Here is a 21,051-nt window from a genome sequence, read left to right as displayed (position 1 = left end):
GGCATCGGATAGCATTCCGGCCAACGTGTAAAACGGTCAACAATGGTCAGTAAGTAGCTCATTCCTTCGGATGGTGGCAATGGACCAACGATGTCCATGTGCACATGTTCAAATCTCCCTTTTGGAACGGATAATGCTTCCAAAGGCGAGCGAGTGTGACGACCAATTTTAGATTTTTGGCATCCAACACACGAACGAGTCCAGTTTCCCACGTCCTTGTTCATTGACGGCCAGAAAAATCTTTCGGATAATAGCTTGCGTGATGCGCGAATACCCGGATGGGATAGGTTGTGTAGGTTGGCGAAAGTTTTTTTTCTTAGAGATTGAGGAACATACAACCTATTCTGTCCAGTCGACGACTCGAATACTAGTTTGTTTTTATCCAATATTAATTGATTTAATTTGAATTTGGAGTTTGCCTGACTATTTGAGTCTTCAAATAGTTGTTTCAGCTGTTCGTCTTTTTGTTGTTCCCTTGCAATTGCTTCATATGTGAAGTTTGTAATTTCGTTGGTTTCTCCTATTCGAGATAACGCATCTGCCACAACGTTGCTCTCGCCAGTAATGTACTTTATATCCGTTGTGAATTGTGAAATAAAGTCTAGTTGTCGGCATTGTCTTGGGGATTTTTCTGTTTTTGAATTTAGGGCATGGATCAATGGTTTATGATCTGTATAAACCGTGAACGATCTACCTTCTAGAAAATGTCGGAAATGTTTTATCCCAAGAGTAATAGCGAGCAATTCTCTATCGAATGTGGAATACCTCTGTTCCGTGGGCGTCATCGTTTTAGAAAAAAAACGCAAGAGGTTCCAAAATGCCTTCGCTAGTTTGTTGTAATACTGCCCCTACAGCAACACTAGAAGCATCTGTTGTTAGTGTATAAGTAGCATTACTTTTCGGATGCACGAGCATGGTAGCGTTTGAAAGTTCATCCTTTATTTGATTTAGTGCTTGTTCACAAGCGTCAGACCATTCGAATTTGATTTTCCTATTTTTGTTGTGCTCTTTTACTAACTGGTGAAGCACTCTTAGCTTATCTGAAACGTTAGGAATGAAACGGTGATAATAATTCACCATTCCCAAAACTCTTTGAAGCTGTTTCACCGAACATGGTGAAGGAAAATCTCGAATGGCCATTATTTTTTCTGGCGATGGTGTTATCCCTTTCGCCGAAATGGTGTGGCTGAGGAATTCTATTTGATTCACACCAAGAATGCATTTTGATGGCTTAAGTTTTATATCGTGATCCGTTAAACGTTTTAGAACAATGTGCAAGTGTTCTAAATGGGATTCACGCGTCGAACTAGCTATCAGAATGTCATCTATGTATACAAACACAAAATCTAAATCATGAAAAATATTATTCATGAGTCGTTGAAAACACTGGCTTGCATTTCTGAGGCCAAACGGCATCCTTAGAAATTCAAATAACCCGAACGGCGTGGTTATCGCCGTTTTGTGGATGTCTTCCTCGGCAACAGGTATGATGTGGTACGCTCGAATGATATCCACCTTAGAAAAAAATTTGCAACCATCCAAGTTCATCGTAAAATCCTGCACATGCGGGATCGGATAACGATCAGGTATTGTGATGGCATTTAAACGCCTATAATCGCCGCAAGGTCTCCAATCTGAATCAGGTTTGGGTACCATGTGTAGCGGTGACGAAGCTGACGACGAGGACACTCTGCAGATTCCCAGATCCAACATGTGTTGAAATTCTGCTTGAGCAATCTTGTGCTTTTTCGGATCCAGACGTCGTGGTTTAGAAAATGGTAAGCTTCCTTTGGTTTCGATGTTATGTACTATCGAATGCCTAACTGGCTTTTTATAATCTGGTGGATCCACTAAAGTTGGATATTTTTTAAAAATTTCACCAAATATGCTCGATTCAATCATCCAGTTTTTGGGGGTAGGTGTATCCACTAAAGCGATGGTTGCGATCGTTTCTTGTCCTGTAAGATGATCGATCAACCTCTTTCTTTTTAAGTCGACCCACAAATCGTGCTTCGCTAAAAAATCAGCCCCAATGATTGGTCGATTCACTTCAGCAAGTGTGAAACAGTGCGAAAACACTCTCCTAAGTCCAAGACTTAACTGTAGCAACTTGGTTCCGTAAGTAGCAATAGGGCTACCATTAGCTGCTACTAGTTGGTGTTCAGCTTGTTTGATGACTTTTCCAAAAAGATTGTACGGTATGACGGACACGTCGGCTCCTGTATCTACAAGGAAGGTAAATGTTGTTTTTTCATCGTCAATGAAAAGACGAGAGGAGCCCAATATTGCTCTCGGGTTGCCCGCCGCTGCCGTTGAGCAAATTAGTTTTTTTGCTGCGAAAAATTGCAGGGTTTTTGGCACCGTCGTGCTTGTTCGCCAAACCGAAAATGAAAATAACACATGGGGTGCTTCCGAACCTGTGATGGTGTTCTTGCACGTTTTTGGCTCTGAGATCTTTCTCGCTGTCTTCCTCTATTATTTCCTGTTTGGAAGGAAATTCTCCTTAGCATACTACGCAGTTCAGAAATTTCCTGTCGCAATATTGCAGTTTCATTCGAGGGATTTCTTCCCGAGCTTTCACTAGAAGAAACGCCTGCGATTGATGATACCGCTCCGGCTTGGGTTGCTTCCCACACCCTGTCTGCGATTTTAATTAGCTCATTGATTTCTCGGTTTCCGATGGCAATGAGCGCTACTTCCATTGTTTTTGGCAATCTTGATAACCAAAGCTTACGAATAAGCTCGGAAGTGAGGTTTGCAGAATCACCTGCCAGCTGAACCATGTGTCTGTAAAAATCAGACGGACTACGATCACCCATTTGTACGTGATACAACAACTGAGTGATTCGTTGTTCTTCACTCGCGTTAAGCCTTTCTAGAAGTTGACTTTTTAAATGTGAGTACGGGTTGTTTGGTAATGGCATAGTTATTATGTCCATTATTTTCGGCAAGACGTTTTTCGGGAGCACGCTTAGAACGTGAGAATATTTCGAGCGTTCCCTTGTAACGTTTGAAATATCGAACTCAGCTTCTGCTGCCACAAACCATGCGCTTGGAGCGTCTTCCCAAAAACAAGGCAATTTTGTGGAAATTTTTTCTATGGCCAAGTGAGAGTTTTCTTGTTCCATCGTTCCCGCCACTGATGACGGCCCCGCGGCTCGCACCGGAATTGCACTGGGACCAGCATTGGCGCCTATCGCCAACCAGTCGATAAAAATTAACCACCGGTTTGGCTATATCGACCAATAAATTTATCTACTCGAATAGGTATCGCGTACGCATTTCACTTACCGGTCGATAAAATTATATCGATCGATATAATTACAGATCGAGTAGTTTCGTCACCTGTCAAATTGGCTTGTCAGCCTAGGGTTGTTTACAAGTCACGAAGCCAATTAGCAACCGAAAAAAGTGCTGCATAACAAAAAGTATTGGAAAATCATGCTTAATTCTTTATTTTTCACTGGTGAAAGTGATGATGCTGATAAAAATCTTGCACAACATCGTAGGGAGCTGCGGAAACAGCTAGATCCGCTTGAATTATCCGATAAAGCGTAAGAAGAACCTGGAGTTTTGTTTTCTCGTCAATCGTGTTGATGTGTGAGCTGTTTCTTTTCTGTTTGTTTATTTGTTCATAGAACTTTGATCTTAATACTGGATGAAATGTTTCTTTTCTAGATTTATGCAAAATTTTCGACTCCCGAAGAGCCTGTTCGAGGAAATTCTTGCAAAAATAGCCCCATTCATTGCTCGAAAACATAACCGTGGTTTATCTGCGGAACAAAAATTGGCTACTGTGTTAAGGTTTTTTGCACAAGGATCTTACCAACAGGGTGTTGGTAACGATTTTACCATGACAATTGGCCAATCTACTTTTTCAGAAACGTTAGATCAAACCTTAACAGTTCTGGAACGTGAACTAACTTACGCAATTACCATGAATCTAACAGAAGACGAGAGAGCAGATGCCAGAAGATACTTTTACTCGAAATTACCTGTTCCTGGTGTAGTAATGTGCATCGATGGAACCCATATAAGAATCGTTGCTCCTCACGACAACTCAATCTATTATTTCAATAGAAAGGGATTTTATAGTCTTAACGCTTTGATGGTAAATATGTGATGTGCAATAATTTAACAGCGATAAAATTATATGAAACTTATCTTCCAGATATGTGACCACAGGCAAATAATCCGTTTTGTAGACGCGAGGTTTGGCGGCTCAGATCACGATTCTTACATTTATAATTCCAGTCCGATTTCTTCATATTTTGAAGAAAAATGGAGAAATGGAGACCGAATGTTTAAACTCTTGGGTTGGTCTATTCACATGTTACGCTTTTATGTCACATTTTAAGTTCTTCTTTACATTTTACGCTTTCTAATATATTCTAGGAGACTCAGCTTATCCTTCGAAACCTTGGCTTATCAAGCCGCGCAGAAATGCAGAGCCAAATAGTCCAGATTCGTTGTTTAATGAACAGCATGCCAAAGCACGTTCCATCATTGAAAGAACGTTTGGTTTGCTCAAAGCACGATTTCGCTGCTTGAATGGTGAAAGGCTACTACATTATACACCGACCAAATGTGTTCGTATCATAAACGTTTGTTGCATGTTACACAACCTTCTCATCATGCATGGTATTACCGACGAATTTAATGAATAACGATAAACCTCAATTAAGTTACCCAGAATAAAAAGAATTCAGCGCACAATTTTTTTTTGTGTGATTTATTACATTAGTTTTTATCTTTCATTATTTTTAGCATTTCTTCAAAAAAGCCCAAAGTTCCCTCTGCTAATATTTTTAAGTTGCTGGAAATTTCGCCAAGATGTTTGTTCATCTCATCATTTTGCTGTAGTACCCTTTTTTGAAAATCATCTTGTTTAGTTGTGGCAGTTTTGTGGCTTTTTTTGGTCCTATCGGATGGCTGTTGATTCATATTGTTGCTATTGTGCGATGATCCCGGCTGTTCTGTATTATGTATGAATTGTATTGGTTCCGGCAGTTCTATGATATCCATAGGTTGAGGTGGTTCTGCTTGGTTGTTAGTATGGTGTGATGGTTCCGAGTGGTCTGTGGACTGCGAAGAGTGTGGTTGTCCTGGTTGATCAGTAGTATGAGTTTGGTGCGATGGTTCCGGATGTTCTGTGGTCTGTGAATAGTGTGATGGTCCCGGCCGATTGGTAGTATGACTAAGGTGCGATGGTTCCTGCTGTTCTACAGCCTTGCAATGATGTGATGGCCCCGGTTGATTCAACTCGTAGCGTTTGTCTGCAGAGGATTGCTTGATTCCAACGCATATGCTATCGTCGAATATGGCAGATATTTCTCGCACATTTGTGATACCTGCAATACGCTCTTCTAATTCGCTTAATGTATTAAATGTCGGCTTTCCACCTCCGGTTTTCTGCATTTCTTTTTTATTGTAGCCGAGCTTTTTCTTCACGATCGACTTTTTTTCAATCCATGTCTGCAAAAAAACGATGAATTTTGAATAATTAAATGGGTTTTGTATTTTCATTGAACAGCAACATACTAGTGATGGGAGGGTTTCTGACCATCGTCATTCTGGCCCCGAAATCAGCTTCCCCGAGTCGCCAGTCGAAAACCGATTCGTCGGAGCCATCCGTAAGCGACCCGGAGTTGTTCGGGTCGACCCGAAAGGTACAAGTAGGTTCAGTGGGTGCAACGACTCCGGTAGGTGCGAGAAAGCATAAGCGACCCCGACCCGTTGGTGCAGCGAGTTAGGGTCGGGTCGGGTCGGATTGAACCTATCTTGACTCGACCCGACCCGAACTGCACCAACGGGTCGGAGTCGCTTATGCTTTCTCGCACCTACTGATCTTTCGGGTCGACCCGAACTCATTGCACCCGCGTGTCGGATTTGATTCCGACTCCGACCTAGCGCACCCGCTGCACCCACGGGTCGGAATCGATTTCGGCTGGCTCGCACCCGACTCCGGGTCGGGTCGTGAAATGAATCGTATGACCCAACACTACAACATACCCTTTTCCAAGCTGCTCCTTCCTTAACTGCTGGGCCTAATGAATTGAGTTCCAAAGCAACCATTTTCCAAAATCCTGTAGGATTGGAACCCGCACCCTTAGCTTGCTCTGGATTTCGCTCCATTAGTTCCACCAGTTTTTCCAGCTGACATTTTGTCGAACGAGTTTTCCTGAAATGTTATTAACATTGAATTCATCGATAAAAAATATATTTTTTCAACTTGTACTTACTCTTTTCCTTCTTTATGGTCATTCATAGTTGTGCTATCACTTCAAATATCGTTTAATTAGTGTTCAGAAGAAGATATAATTTTTGTTTTCCAAATTAATACACTACTTCTATACCGATCACGCGTTACCGACGACGTTTTTGACAGACAATCAGCACTACGAACTAATCAGAGGATGAACGCGTCAAATTTTGATATATTTTTTTGATAAACTATTCCAGTGTCCTAATAAAAATGAAATTGGTTTGATCTGGTAAGAGCAAAATCGAATAAAATTATTGATTGCTTTGCTATATTAACTAGCTTTAAACCAATTTTTATTTCAAGAATTATAAACTGCAAACTTGAACATTTTGGAAAATAAAACATTTGACTCAAACTTCCTCGGATAAGCCCACTGTGCTGAAATACCGATCGAGTAGATTTGGCACCTGTCAAATGGGCTTTGTTTATTTGGGTTTGTTTACGAATGAGCACACTAGTTGGAACGAAAAGCAACTCAAAGCTATTTTTTACGTTAAAATGTGTTTTTTATATTTTAAATGTTGTACCTTTCGTGGGCGTGCTATATTCTACATCGCCTACGACATGCGTGTGTCCACAAGACGTGGATTATGCGATAAACTAATAGGGTGTGTGCAGGCTCTGAATGGTTTCTGACCATCGTCATTCTGGCCCCGAAATCAGCTTCCCCGAGTCGCCAGTCGAAAACCGATTCGTCGTAAGGCTCAAAGCCGTACGGAGCTGTTCTGAGCCGTGTTGAGCCGTTCGGAGCAACTAGTCTGCATCCAAAACTGGCACCGGATGGCTCCGGTGTTTCACGGCTCCAAACGGCTTCAACGGCCCCGAAGGATACCAACTATCAACTCTAAGCTCTTTTGGATGGTTCAGGACAGCTGCGGATAGTTCCGGGCGGTTTCAACGATTCCGATGGCTCCGGTTGCCGCCTAGCGGATGCGGACGTTTCCGAGCTTGGAATGAAGTCTTTCTGACCCACCCTCTATAATAACGAAGTCATTCTCAAACGCTTGTCGGTTTTATTTCAATTTGCTAATAAACCAATAGGTAACAGTCGTGCATTTAAATGCAGTGAAAATTATAAAGTTGGAGTGCTATGATTGTCGGAAACGCTGGCTACTATTTGCATTTAAAAAGTTGCAAATATGATCTTAAAAATCGTCTGCAATATTTGAGCTGCCTATCTGTTGTTCTTCTTTTGCTTGGCGTTACGTCTTAGGCTGGCATGTCGGCCAATATAGGCTTTCGAGACTTATGTCGTACCACGCAGTCGGATAGTTAGTCCTTGCTACGGAGTATCTTAGGCTCGTACCCTCGACGTGCATGTTGATAACTGTACCACTCGACCGTTCCGTCTGTATTGTTTGTTAAAGTATTGTTTTTAAGGTAGCATTGAAATGAACAAGCAAAACTCTTTCCCTTACTATTAAGTTATTTTTAAGTCATCAAGCTTAACAGGGCAGCACCGTAGTTCAGTCATCATCACGGTCGCCTTAATAACATGCCTGTCGTGGAATCAAATCTCATATGGGGAACGTCTTGCGTAGTAAGAATAGACCATCCAGCAGCGTGACTCTGAATAAGTCTCGAGAGTCTGTATTGGCTGGTATATCCACGAAGGACGTAACGCCAAGTAGAAGAAGTATTTACTTGTCATCATAACGTATTTTAGTAACGAGTTATTAATTACTTAATAACGCCAATTATTTCAATTGTAATATTTTACATTAAGTTTTTTGTGTACTTGAGACAATTTTTTTACATAAAACTCTTGAGAAATATTTTATACTTTGTTTAACACACATTACATATTTCAATACAAGATTATTACTCTAAATCAGAATCTGATTCACGAGGAATGTGCGCTCTGCGCGTTTATCAACTGCTTCGAAGCAGTTGGTAATCATATCGATCGATATAGACTATTTTTCTCGTTCGCGATACAAATTACCGACTTTTTTAACGACTGCTCGACTTTTTACCGACTGTTGCTAAGGCAGTCATGACAGTTGCTTCCACCGTTTTATCGGTCGACAAATTTGCCGCTTTGCGATACCAATCCGCCATGTTTGTTATTATATTGGTCGATATATTTATCGACTGGTGGTTAACGTCGTTGGCGATAGGTCCCATTGTTATCATCACTTTCGTTCTTTGACATTTTGGGTTCACAGAATATTCCCTATCTAATAAAAAAATGTACCTAATTATCTCTAAAATGCTTACACTATTGAGTTGAATTTTTTTTTTTTTTTTTTTTTTTTTTTTTTTTTTTTTTAATGAAAATTGCGTATTATGATGAAAAAACAATTTTTGTTTGAAATGTTTACGACGTATCACGAAACGATTGTGAAATATGTATAAGTATGCATATATATAAATAGGTCGGCAAATTCAAATATAATGCATGTCAATATTTAACGCAATAGTATATACGATATAATATAATGATGGAACGCGAGAAAATACGTTATAATAAGAGAAAAGATAAAATAAAATAAAGGAACGAGCTCACCGATATCGTGGCATATAGCGTCAGCAGCCGGTAGGTCACCACGAGGTTCTCAGCTCGTTGTTCTCGATAGCGGCTGCGGCGTTGTGGTTCATGCAGCAAAGACGATGCTGCGCCGATGAAAATCTCGACACGTTATTGCGATGGCTGCGCCGACGAAAAACTGCACACGTCATCTACGATGTTGCACCGTAAAAAGCTGCACCCGTCATCCACGATGTTCCGCACGTTCGTTCACGTTGAAATCTGCGTCCGTTCGTTCACTATGATGTTCCGTCGAATGATTGGCACGTCATCTTATGCTGCTTCCCGTTGTTTTACACAGCTCGATTTCTGCTGCGCGATGGGTTAACGTGGTTTCCACCATACAGGATCGCGATGGCTGCTTCACGAGGTTTGCCACGTAGAAAATCGCGATGGCTGCGTCACGTGGTTTGCCAAATAGAGGATCGCGATGGCTGCTTCACGTGGTTTGCCAAATAGAAGATCGCGATGGCTGCGTCACGTGGTTTGCCAAATAGAAGATCGGGTTGGCTGCATCACGCGGTTTGCCAAATAGAAGATCGCGTTGCTTCTTATGCCTTGTTCTTCACACGGGAAAATCGCTGCTCTGGCGTGGTCCCGTGTGACACTCGTCAGTTTTCGGAGTGCTGGCTTCTTCCCATCCGAAAACGAGAAAAAAAAACCCGTGAGTGGTTTCCTTTGCGACACTCACAATGTGGGCTACCGCACGGTCCGAAACGCGGATTTCACGATGGCATTCACCCCGTACGTTGGATTGACAGGTTTTGTAGTAGCGGTAAAACACTGTCCACGCGGTAACGCGTTGCACTCTCCTTAATGTTCCGACACGCAGTGTATGTGTCCGTGTGCGTTATACTCCAGTCCTGCGCTGCAGCACGATGATAACAGGGACGTGAACAGCTGAAGAGGTGGGACCGTGATGTGCGTTAGTGACGACGGTTGTTGTTTCCTCTATCCATTGGCCATGCACTTAGCACTTGTTGCACTAATCACGACACTTTTCACGACACACTTCAGATCACGTCGGGGTCACCAATTTGTAAGTTTCTACAATTATATTCACTTTATTATGTTAATCGTGCGCAGGAGAACAGTATTGTCAGGAGATCAGTATTAAGAAAGAGAGCTTATCCGATCGGATGCTCCTTTTTATACCTTCTCTCTCTCGCCTTACGCTCGCGCGCCTATTCCTTCTCTCGCACCTGTCCTCTCTCACGCACCTACGCACTTTCGCGAGGCTACGCATTTCTCGCGCTCATTATGCGTGTCCTGCCCGACTCTCCCGTTATCTCCTAAGCTCTCTAACTATCTACTTGAGACCCTAATTAACCCTTAATATCGCAGACCTCAAGTGATGAGAAAAAGCTGTCCTTCCCAATTCACTTAATTTGGGAACAGGAACACCACAAATGCTTTAGAGTTTATTGTTAATTTGGATAGAGGATCTAACAGCTAAAAAAATTCCCTTATGTTTAAATAGTATAAAAGAGAAGGCTGTATCGTTATATCACGATATTAAACGTAAATCCAATAAGGAGAATATTGAAGAACAATCATTCAAAGCAAGCAATGGGTGGTTTTCACGCTTTAAAAAACGAACCAATTTACGAAACGTAAAAATTCATGGAGAAGCGTCTAGTGCTGATCATGACGCCGCTAGCTATTTTCCTGATTTTTTTTGCCAAAATTGTTGAAGAAAATTCTTATATTCCAGAACAAATTTTTAACGTGGACGAGACAGCGCTTTTCTGGAAAAAAATGCCCACCCGAAGCTATATTTCTAAAGAAATGGATACAATGCCAGGTTATAAGGTAGCTAAAGATAGAATAACTATAATGATTGGTGGTAATTTAGCAGGTGATTTAAAGTTAAAGCCACAAGCCGTTTATCGGTCGCAAAGGCCAGGAGCTTTTAAAAGCATAAATATTAACAATCTGCCGGTCTATTGGAAATCTAATACAAAAGGATGGGTTACTCGCTGTATTTTCGTTGAATGGTTCAATGAATGTTTTGTGCCAGAAGTGAAACAGTACTGCGAAAAAAAGGAAATATCATTTAAAGTGCTATTGTTGCTTGACAATGATCCTGGCCATCCGATTGAACTAAACAACATGCATCCAAATGTAGAAATTTTATTTTTGCCTCCGAGAACAACGTCATTGTTGCAGCCAATAGATCAAGGTGTTGTAGCTGCTTTAAAATCCCATTACCTTCGACATACTTTCGAACAAGCATTAAAAACCGTAGAAACTGGGTCTAAGACGCTTAGTCAGTTTTGGAAAGCTTTTAACATTTTGAATGCGATAAATAATGTTGCAGCATCTTGGAAAGAAGTGAAACAAGCGACAATGCAAGCGGCATGGAAAAAGATTTACCCTCATTTTTTTGCTAGCAATGAACCACCAGACAGTAGTCAGGAACCTATATCAACTGTGTTAAGTGAATGTGTTTCCTTGGCACACTTTCTTGAAATAGAAGTTAACTATGAGGAAATGGAGGAGCTCGTTAATTGTGCGGGAGAGCCTTTATCTAATGAAGAGCTTATTAAAATGCAATCCCTAGAAATACTCGAAGAGTACTTAGAGGACGATAGTGAGGGCATGGAAGAGGAAAACAAATGTTTCTCAACAAAAGGTTTAGCTGAAGCATTCAGCAATTTGGAACTGGCATTATCAACCATCGAAGCGATGGACAGTGATGAGGAAAGATTTGCAAGAGTGAGCAACAGTGTACGCGAAAATATGAAAATTTATCTACAAATTTGGGAAGACAAAAAAAAAATCTACAAAACAATTAACGATGGACAACTTTCATTACTTTGTAAATAAAAAAATATGAATAATGAATTTGTGATTTCGACATTTTTGGAGATAAAAATTAAGAAAACCATTATTTTTTCAATTTTCACATTGATTCCTTATTATCGACGAGCCGCATGGACAATTTACGTGAGATTAGAACTCATACTCACTTGATTTTAAATTTTGTGCATAAACAAATCATCAAATCTTTTGTTAATATATCTCATTTTTTCGGTAAAATCAATAGACACACAAAAATGCACATAATATCAAAGAAATATGTTCTATTTGCTAAGCTTAGTGTGCGGAAACCAATGGTTAACGGTTCAAAAATGACGTAAAGTCCCTCAACTATGGCGACCCCCCAAAGGCCCTAATCCACCACCTGATATTTTTAATCCACCTTGGTCTGAACTGCGAACGAAACACATGTGTCTTCCTTCCACGAGTCATAACAAAGTAAATACAGGGCGTTCGGGATAATTTTGACAGTCACCTACGGAGAAAGAAAAACAAATAATGGCAAAATTAATCTTTGGGGAATTTTTTTTTGTTTTTGAAATAGTTGCTTACCATGTATTTTATTCATTTTATTCAAAATATCCGCCCTCGGCTTCTATTACGGCCTCCACCCGTCTCCGGAACCGGGAACAAGCCCTGGCGACAGTTTCGCGGGGTAGGGCCGCGAAAACGGACCTGATTTTCGCCATCAGCTCAGCCTTGGTGTTGCTGGAGGTTCTGTTGGTGTCCCGTTCCACCGCGCCCCACACGAAATAATCCATTGATTAATCCATTGATTAATCGAATAATCTCACCTAAATCAATCGATTAAAGATCATGTTACTGTTGTTATTGTAAGTTTTATTCTTCTTTTTCTTCTATTTGTCGTAACGTCCTACGCGGACTAACTGGCATATACAGGCTCTCGAGACTTTATTCATTATCAATCAGCCGGATAGTCAGTCCTTGCTAAGGGGGGACGGTTGTAGGCTTGAACCCATGACGAGTATGTTATTGAGTCATTCGTGTTGACGACTGTACCTCGAGACCACCTCTCTCATACCTAGCCAATCCGGCATCGTAAAGACGTTATTGGTAGCCGTAAGGCCCGTGTCTGTGCTCCATCGCATGCGATTTTATCGCACGTGCTGTCAAACGCTTTGTCGTATAATATTGCGATTATTTGGAAGATTTTAATAATATAACGATTATGAAAAATTATGTTGAGATTGTTCCAACAAAACACCACACATTTAGTTAGACAGATAAAATCGGATGCGGCATCCGACGAAATCGCACGTCCGACTTTATCTGTCTAATCCCATATAAAATTTTGAAAGGTTCAAGGTGGATTAAAAATATCAGGTGGTGGATTAGAGAGCGATACTTGTTCCGACGCAATGCGTTGCGATTTTGCCAAAATGTATGGGATTTATTTATTTATTTATTTATTTATTTTTATTTTATTAATTGCTCGGCCACGTTGGGTTACAGCAATAGTACTTACTGACTATAGTATACAATTATTTGACAGACGCATGCGGTAACGACGCACGACGCAGCGTCAAAGTAGAAAAATTTCTATTTCGACGCACGTCGTGATGCGTCTGTCAAAATGGTTCAATCATATCGGGTGAAAATCGATATTTTTTCACGTTAAATTGTTTCGAGCGCAATTGGACGTGTAATTGGACTACTAAATAATTTTATTAACAAAACAAAATAAATGTAGAGAAAGTAATTTCGTAATTGCTGCAAAGCAGGTGTGTGCGGGTCAGTATGCAATGTGCAATAATAAAGCGAAAACATGCTTTGCACTGTTTTGAGCAGAACTGGAAATGATTGTACAGTTGTAATTTAACATTATAATCACATCAGAACCTATAAATAAGAGGTATTATTGCTGTTTGTTGATGTTTTTCTTTGTAAAATGTGTTGACATATCCATGCAGAACGCAGCGAACAGATACCAGCGTGCGTCACGCAATGCGTTGCAATACGCTGCGTCGAAACAAGTACCAAGCCCTTAGGGCCATAGTTGAGGGACTTTACGTCATTTTTGAACCGTTAACCATTGGTTTCCGCACACAAAGCTTAGCATATAGAACAGATTTCTTTGTTATTATGTGCATTTTTGTGTGTCTATTGTTTTTATCGAAAAAATGAGATATATTAACAAAAGATTTGATGATTTGTTTAGGTACGAAATTTAAAATCAAGTGAGTAAGAGTTCTAATCTCACGTAAATTGTCCATGCGGCTCGTAGATAATGAGGAATTAATGTGAAAATTGAAAAAGAAATGCCTTCGTAATTTTTATCATCAAAAATGTCGAAAACACAATGAATTCTAGAATAAATTCACGGAATAACACAAAATAACTCACTTTAATCCATGTTTTAATGTTAAATAAGAACTTGCGAAGTCCAAAATATATTTTTAAAAAATGTTTAATCGAAAAAATGGGGTAGATAAATTATATGAACAAATTTAATAAATGTAAACAAAGTTTGAATCCTGGGGACCTTACGTCAAGTGACGAATTGTCAAAATGCACTAGAGTCCACCACCTGATATTTTTAAATCCACCTTGGACAGGCCTTCCGATAAAATCGTATGCGATGGAGCAAAGACACGGGCCTAACTACTAATTAGGGTGACGTAAACCCTTAAATGGGCCCCTTTATTTCTATTCGGGCCTTGTGAAGAATGAATCGGACATAGTAAAGAATAAGAGTGGTGTTGGATGCATTACAAGCGGGGCACTCAGGTGCGCTCTCCGCGAGAGCGATCTCTCGTCGGCTGACGAGCACGAGTGCCCACCGTCTCGGTACCGATCGGCAACGAGAGGGAACGTAGGGAGAGGTCGAGAGAGAGAGATTAGAAGAGATTAGGGGGCATTCTGGTCCGCGACGCGTTCGGAGCAACAGCTCACCATCCTCCCGCGTATCAATGTAATAGTCGTAATAGGAATAAATATAATATAATACAATAGAACACAAAAGTGGCGACGAGGAAAAGAGTTTGTTTTTTTTATGATTTTAACGAATTTTAACGTGTTACGTGCTTAAGGAACATTTGTGTTTTATTTATTTGAGTCCGTATTATCGTGTTCGTATTGTGCGCGTGTTTTATAAAATCGGTTCACCACGTCGAAAACGTCGGAGGATGGAGACTAGTGATATGAACATTGGTGATACATTCGCGGATGCCGAATCACGCCGATTGTTTCTAAATCGGATCAACGGAGCTGGTTCAGCGGTTCAGCCCAACGTACAAGGTGTTTTCGCTGCTCAGGACGCGGCTTTCCAAGCCAAACGAGAGGGATTGTCGGGTCAACGCCCGGCGTACATCAAGCCGCCATCGCATCCTGCAGCACAACCGCCATCGCAGCCAGCAGCCCCGCTGCCATCGCAGTTCGGCGCGTCACCAGCCACAACTAGCACCGATAATGCAACGATTGTGCAAATGCTGAATCTACTTCAGCAACAAATGGCCCAGCAACAACAATTCATCAACGAGTTTATGCATCAGCGGCTACTAAGCCAAAGCGCCGCGCCGCCCAGTTTTCATCCCGAGCAAATAATTGATTCCCTTTCTCGTAATATTACAGAATTCCGGTACGAGAAAGATGCAGGAATCACATTTAAACAATGGTATTCGAGGTATGCGGACTTGTTTCAGAACGACGCAGCAAGAATCGATGACCCTGCCAAAGTTCGACTGATGTTGCGGAAACTGGGTACGGCCGAGCACGATCGTTTTTTATCTTTTATCCTGCCCCGTCGTCCGTCAGATTTTTCATTCAATGAAACGGTAGAGAAGCTATCAGCGCTTTTCGACGACCAGGAGACATTGCTCAGCAAACGCTTTAAATGCCTTCAGATGACCAAGAAGCGGACAGAGGATCACTTGGTCTACGCATGTCGCATCAACAAATCTTCAGTGGATTTCGAGCTTGGCAAGCTCAGCGAAGAAGATTTTAAATGCTTGTTGTTTGTGTGCGGCCTGAGGGACGAGGACGAAGCTGATCTGAGAACGTGACTCCTGGCTCGTATTGAAGATCGAACCTGCACAACCCTTCAGCAGCTGTCCACCGAGTGTCACCGTTTAGAGGATCTAAAGAGGGATAGCGCGATGATCGAGGGTCCTTTGCCGGAGCGAGTATGAACTGTCAACACTAAAGCGGATCGCCAACTACAGAGTTTTTTTCCGGCACAGGCATTCCTAAGAATCCATGTTGGCTATGCGGAGACCGTCACTGGATGCGAGAATGTACCTACCACACACACCGATGTGAAATGTGCTCGCGAATCGGTCATAAAGAGGGTCATTGCAAAACAGCAGCCCGTCGCACGCCAAATAAGCGTTTCACCCAGCACGTAAGAACGCAAATGATTTCAGTAAACGTCCGTAATGTACAGCAACGGCTTAAATTCGTGCCAGTTGTGATAAACGGCACTCCAATCCAACTGCAGCTCGACACGGCATCAGACATCACAATGATCGACCGGAAAACTTGGCAGCACGTAGGTAGTCCTAAACTAATACCCTCGCCGATGATTACTCACACAGCATCGGGTGCTAACCTAACACCGGACGGGTATTTTATGGGTAGCGTTAGTGTTGCCGACCAAACCAAGATTGTCCAGATTTTCGTCACTTCAGCATGTCTGCTTCTTCTTGGTTTGGATCTGATAGACATTTTTTCACTATGGTCATCTCCCATTGATACATTCTGCTGCCAGCCCGAAGACGTATGTACCACAAATTTTGGCAATATAGATCCGCTGTCACGTCTGAAACACACGCACGCCAAGCCAGCAAAAAATTGCGTGATCGCAATCTCGGAAACAGACGTCAAGTCAATAATGGTCAATACGCAAGAGATAATGCTTATTAATTTTGCGGAGGTAACGAGGGAAACAGATAAGGATCCGTTACTACAGATGGTCGAACATTACATTCGCAAAGGATGGCCTGAAAACAGAACGTATACAGGCGAACTGGCACGATATTATGATAGAAAAGATCGCTTGTCAATCGGCGGTGGATGTCTTCTTTTCAGCGGAAGGGTGGTAGTGCCCAGAGCACTGCAACAACGCTGTCTTCAACAATTGCATAATGCACACTCAGACATCATCAGCATAAAGGCCTTAGCTTGCAGTTATTTCTATTGGCCATCCCTAGATGTAGACATCGATAACTGGGCAAAAACATGTTGTACATTCCAAGGAGCTGCCAAACCGCCGCCCTCAAAAGATACTGCTGTGTGTACAGCCAACCGCCTGAGACAGTTTTGTTCATCTGATCCGGTTTTCGCTAAACAATACACGCGCAATGGGTGGATCTGGGTAGCTGGCACAATTGTCAAACGCATCGGGACTGTTATGTAGACCGTCAAGACGTTTGATAAGAGGATTACACGCAGTCACGTTAATCAGTTGCGCGAACGTCGCAACCGTCAGCAACATCACCAACATCCTGTTAAACCGGTTAATACAAATTTCCCTCTTAATGTACTTTTAGATACGGCTCCAAACTGCACTCCTGGGTTACCGTCTAGCCCGCTACTGCAAATACCAGCATTGGTCAGCAATACCGATGATGCCACAACCGAGCCCAGTCGCGCTCCTGGCTTATCGTCTGATCATCAATCGCAGACTTCGGTATCAGCCAGCAGCCCGGATGCCGCCACAGCCGAGCCTAGGCGCACTCCTGGCCTATCGTCTGACCATCCACTGCAAACTTCAGCATCGGTCATTAATCCGGATGCCACCTCCAGCCGTGGCGCTGCCGCCTCATACGTTGCGAATCCAGCAATCCTGGTGCAATTTTAAGACAGGAACCACACCGGTCTTCTAGTCTTAGAAGACCGCCCAGTAGGTTCGGTGTTTATAGATGTTGTTCATAAAGAAGGGGAGATGTTGGATGCATTACAAGCGGGGCACTCAGGTGCGCTCTCCGCGAGAGCGATCTCTCGTCGGCTGACAAGCACGAGTGCCCACCGTCTCGGTACCGATGGAGATCGATCTCTCGGTACCGATCGGCAACGAGAGGGAACGTAGGGAGAGGTCGAGAGAGAGAGAGATTAGAAGAGATTAGGGGGCATTCGGGTCCGCGACGCGTTCGGAGCAACAGCTCACCATCCTCCCGCGTATCAATGTAATAGTCGTAATAGGAATAAATATAATATAATACAATAGAACACAAAAAGTGGCCTACTAAATAATTGAATAACAGTGCTCTAATATTCATGGCAATTTGCAAACATTCTCATTGACAAATACGTTATTAATAAAAATGGATAGTGTTAATTATTATTAACGACCGATTCGCTCGGAAGGTGTTGTCCCCAGTAATTATCGATAGAGGGCGACTCGGCCCGCGTTTAGTGTGGTCAACTTCTAACACTGATCGGGCCGAGTACTCCCGAAGGCTCAAGATCGGGGCTACGGGAGAGAAGAAAGTTCACTCTTTCGCCGTAGCCCGAGCCAAGTGACGGATTTTTTAGCGTCGCATAATAAAATCATAACACAAAGGCAGCTTAAAAAACGCTTGTTTTTATTAATAATAATTTACTGCGGGCGAAAGAAAGAGTGCTGTTGATAACATCTCAACAGATAGTTTTTATCAAAACGCACAATAAATTAAAAAAAAAAACAGCTATTTGTGTTTAATATACGTTATTTGAGTCACTATCCGTGTTATTTGCAAATTATTAATTATGTTATTCCGGGCGAGGTCAAGTCGCGATGAGCCCGGATAAACGGCGCGCCAATGCATTTTGGCGATGAAGTTAGGTTAAAACTTTAAAATAAAACATAATTAGTTAAACAACACACAAACTACGTAATTTTTAATAACTTAATATATGAAACAAACCGGTGCCACCGATTTGACACCTTCAAGAGTAGGCCACGTTGATTATATATTATGCCCGATTCATACATCACAAGGCCTGAATAGAAATGACAGAGCTCAATTCAGAAATTCTTCTTCTCCTTCTATTTGGCGTGACATCCTACGCGGACATACCGGCCCATACAGGCTTTCGAGACTTAATTCATTACCACGTAGCCAGATAGTCAATTCTTGCTACGGGGGGACGGTCCATTCTGGGCTTGAATCTCTTGACGGGCATGTTATTGAGTCGTTCGAGTTGACGACTGTAGCACGAGACCGCCACAAATTACGTCGCCTGAATAAGTATTTACGGGGACCGATAAATTTACGGGGACCGATAACGTCTTTACGATAATGGATTGGTTAGGTAAATCCTGTAATGATATTTTATAAGAAAAAACTTATAAGAGGGGTGGTCTTGAGATACAATCATCAACTCGAACGACTCAATATACGAGAATATAGAACCGCACATTCAACGTGGTAACACACTTACTACAGTTGCGCAAAACTGGGCTCTACCACAAAATTATGCTCCACCACTAAAGTCTGCTCTATTGCAAAATTGCTTGCGCACAAAATTGTTCGTGTACAAAATTGTGTGGTACCATAAAATTGTGCGGTACCACAAAATTGTGCGGTTACACAAAATTATGTTGTTGCACAAAATTGTGCGGTTGCACAAAAGTAGTACCACCAAAACACCGCACACTTAATTGTGCGTGGTAGCACCGCAAAACACAGTAAACAGTGCTACTTGACCCATCCCTACTCATCCCTCATGCTTGCTGACTATCGGATCTTCCTGTCCGAAAAAGTTACTCAGTAAAGAACGGTTTTGCTAACCAACTATAGGTGCTTGGATGATGTTATTTCTTTGTGGTGTTTCCATTCTCCGAGGCAACTAGCAATGGTAGAGTGATTGAATCATTGAGGTATTCAAATGGAAAAACATCATTGCTTTATTCAAGGCAAAACTTCCACACCAACGTTTTCAAAGTGTATCAACATTTGTTGTTCCGATGGATGGTCATATTTTTTATAAAAGTAAAAAATAAAACAAAAGAGAGAAAAAGTTAAGGGAAATGTATAAAAATAAGTGACGTACTAAAAAAATAATATATATTAAATAAAAAAGTATGTCAATAATTTAAAAAAGTTTAATTGAGAAATTATTCTTTATTTATATGCATGTAATTTTTTATGACAAATATGTTATTGAAATTGTAGAATTTTGGGATGCTTTTGTCATTGTTTCACTGATTACCGTCGCAAATTACATTTTCTTCTCGAAAATCTAATCTAAATGAAAATCTAAAGTGTAATCAAGTAGGCTGTAGGCATCTAAAGTATGCAATCAAGCTGATTGTCAAGAAAGTCTAATTCAGGTAGAGAGAACAGGTCGATGCAAAGCCCGTTGCTAGGTTGCCATTTTCAGCTCGCTTTTGACAGTTTCATGAAAAAGTGTTTACAAACAAACGGCTAATAGTTAACGCGGAAAAGTGGACGAATTTACTATTAGGAAGATTATATTGGTTAAATTTCTTGCGGTCAATCACTTCTGGAGAATAAAGGAGAAGTAATTGCAGTCTACCGTGTATACAGATAACCTCATTGCTTGCCATTTCGTGACCACGAATCACTACGGTTTGCAACGGTCCTGCTGGAAGAACGAAATGTTTAACGGGCATAAAACAGTTACATGTTTCAACTGGGTAACAGAAGTCCTATTTACTTTTGTTGTGTCTCTAGCAGTGGACTGTAACTTGAGGGGGTGGGGTAGTAGTTTTCTTTCACCATAAATCGGGAGCCCTCACGGACAAGACGATCTTTCTTCGTTGATGTCGCATGCAAGACTAAAGTTCATTTATTATCACTTCAATGTGTGCGTGTCGCACTCCGAATTCTACTGTCACAAAAAAATGCAAACCCAAGCGACAAACCCAATCCCTGTGACATATGGCAGTTTGCCCAAGCAGCAAACGCAATACGCAACTCGCACAACAACTTTCACTTAAATACTGAGAGTAAAATGAAACATTGAATCAGCACACACAAGTACAATATGCATACGTTTTCTGCTTATAACCCGGCGACGAATGATAAAAGAGATCCTTGGGTAGTATCTGCCATGTAATATTTTAATTGGATTCTAATTCTTATAAAATTCTAACAGAAAATGAGTGCAAAATGTTGAACAAAACTCTTATTCACTCCATAGCAACGTCCATAGCTAAACATCAAGATCTATTAAGGAGAACAGGTCGAAGCACATAGAGTAAATTGACAAGAAGCGATGGAAAAATTTTGACAGTTAAATTGAACATTGTTTACAAACGTTGTTAGGCAATCATAGTACCCACATACGTGTTTGTGCTATTGAGATTGTTGGTTGAGCCAGTTTAGTTTTCATTGTGATACATTCTATAAATTGTAAACGAGAATAGTTTTCACATTGTGCTACTGTTTTCTACTTCTTATTGGTGTGTTTTTGTGATTGTGTGTGTGTTACAGGTAAGTTAACCAAACTATAAAACCAGGGTAATCAT

General features: G+C 41.4%; 2 protein-coding genes across 3 annotated transcripts in view; both read left to right on the top strand.

The window, feature by feature from the left end:
• LOC133393616 (uncharacterized) overlaps nt 1-21,051 on the top strand; it is a 321,897-nt gene that overhangs the window by 105,428 nt on the left and 195,418 nt on the right. The gene's annotated exons all lie outside the window — the stretch shown is intronic.
• On the top strand, nt 3,195-5,024 carry LOC133393542 (putative nuclease HARBI1). 2 transcript variants are annotated; one of them, XM_061658858.1, is made up of 4 exons: nt 3,195-3,554; nt 3,679-4,111; nt 4,172-4,316; nt 4,396-5,024. In XM_061658858.1, the coding sequence occupies exons 1-4, from the start codon at nt 3,442-3,444 to the stop codon at nt 4,665-4,667; spliced, it is 963 nt and encodes a 320-aa protein (XP_061514842.1). In that variant the 5' UTR covers nt 3,195-3,441; the 3' UTR covers nt 4,668-5,024. The 2 variants fall into 2 exon arrangements, with proteins under 2 accessions (XP_061514842.1, XP_061514843.1); XM_061658859.1 differs by lacking the exons at nt 4,172-4,316; nt 4,396-5,024 and having other exon boundaries at nt 3,679-4,123.

This window comes from Anopheles gambiae, chromosome 3, assembly GCF_943734735.2.
Source record: "Anopheles gambiae chromosome 3, idAnoGambNW_F1_1, whole genome shotgun sequence".
Taxonomy (NCBI): Eukaryota; Metazoa; Arthropoda; class Insecta; order Diptera; family Culicidae; genus Anopheles; species Anopheles gambiae.
This window is presented reverse-complemented; position numbering and strand designations above follow the sequence as displayed.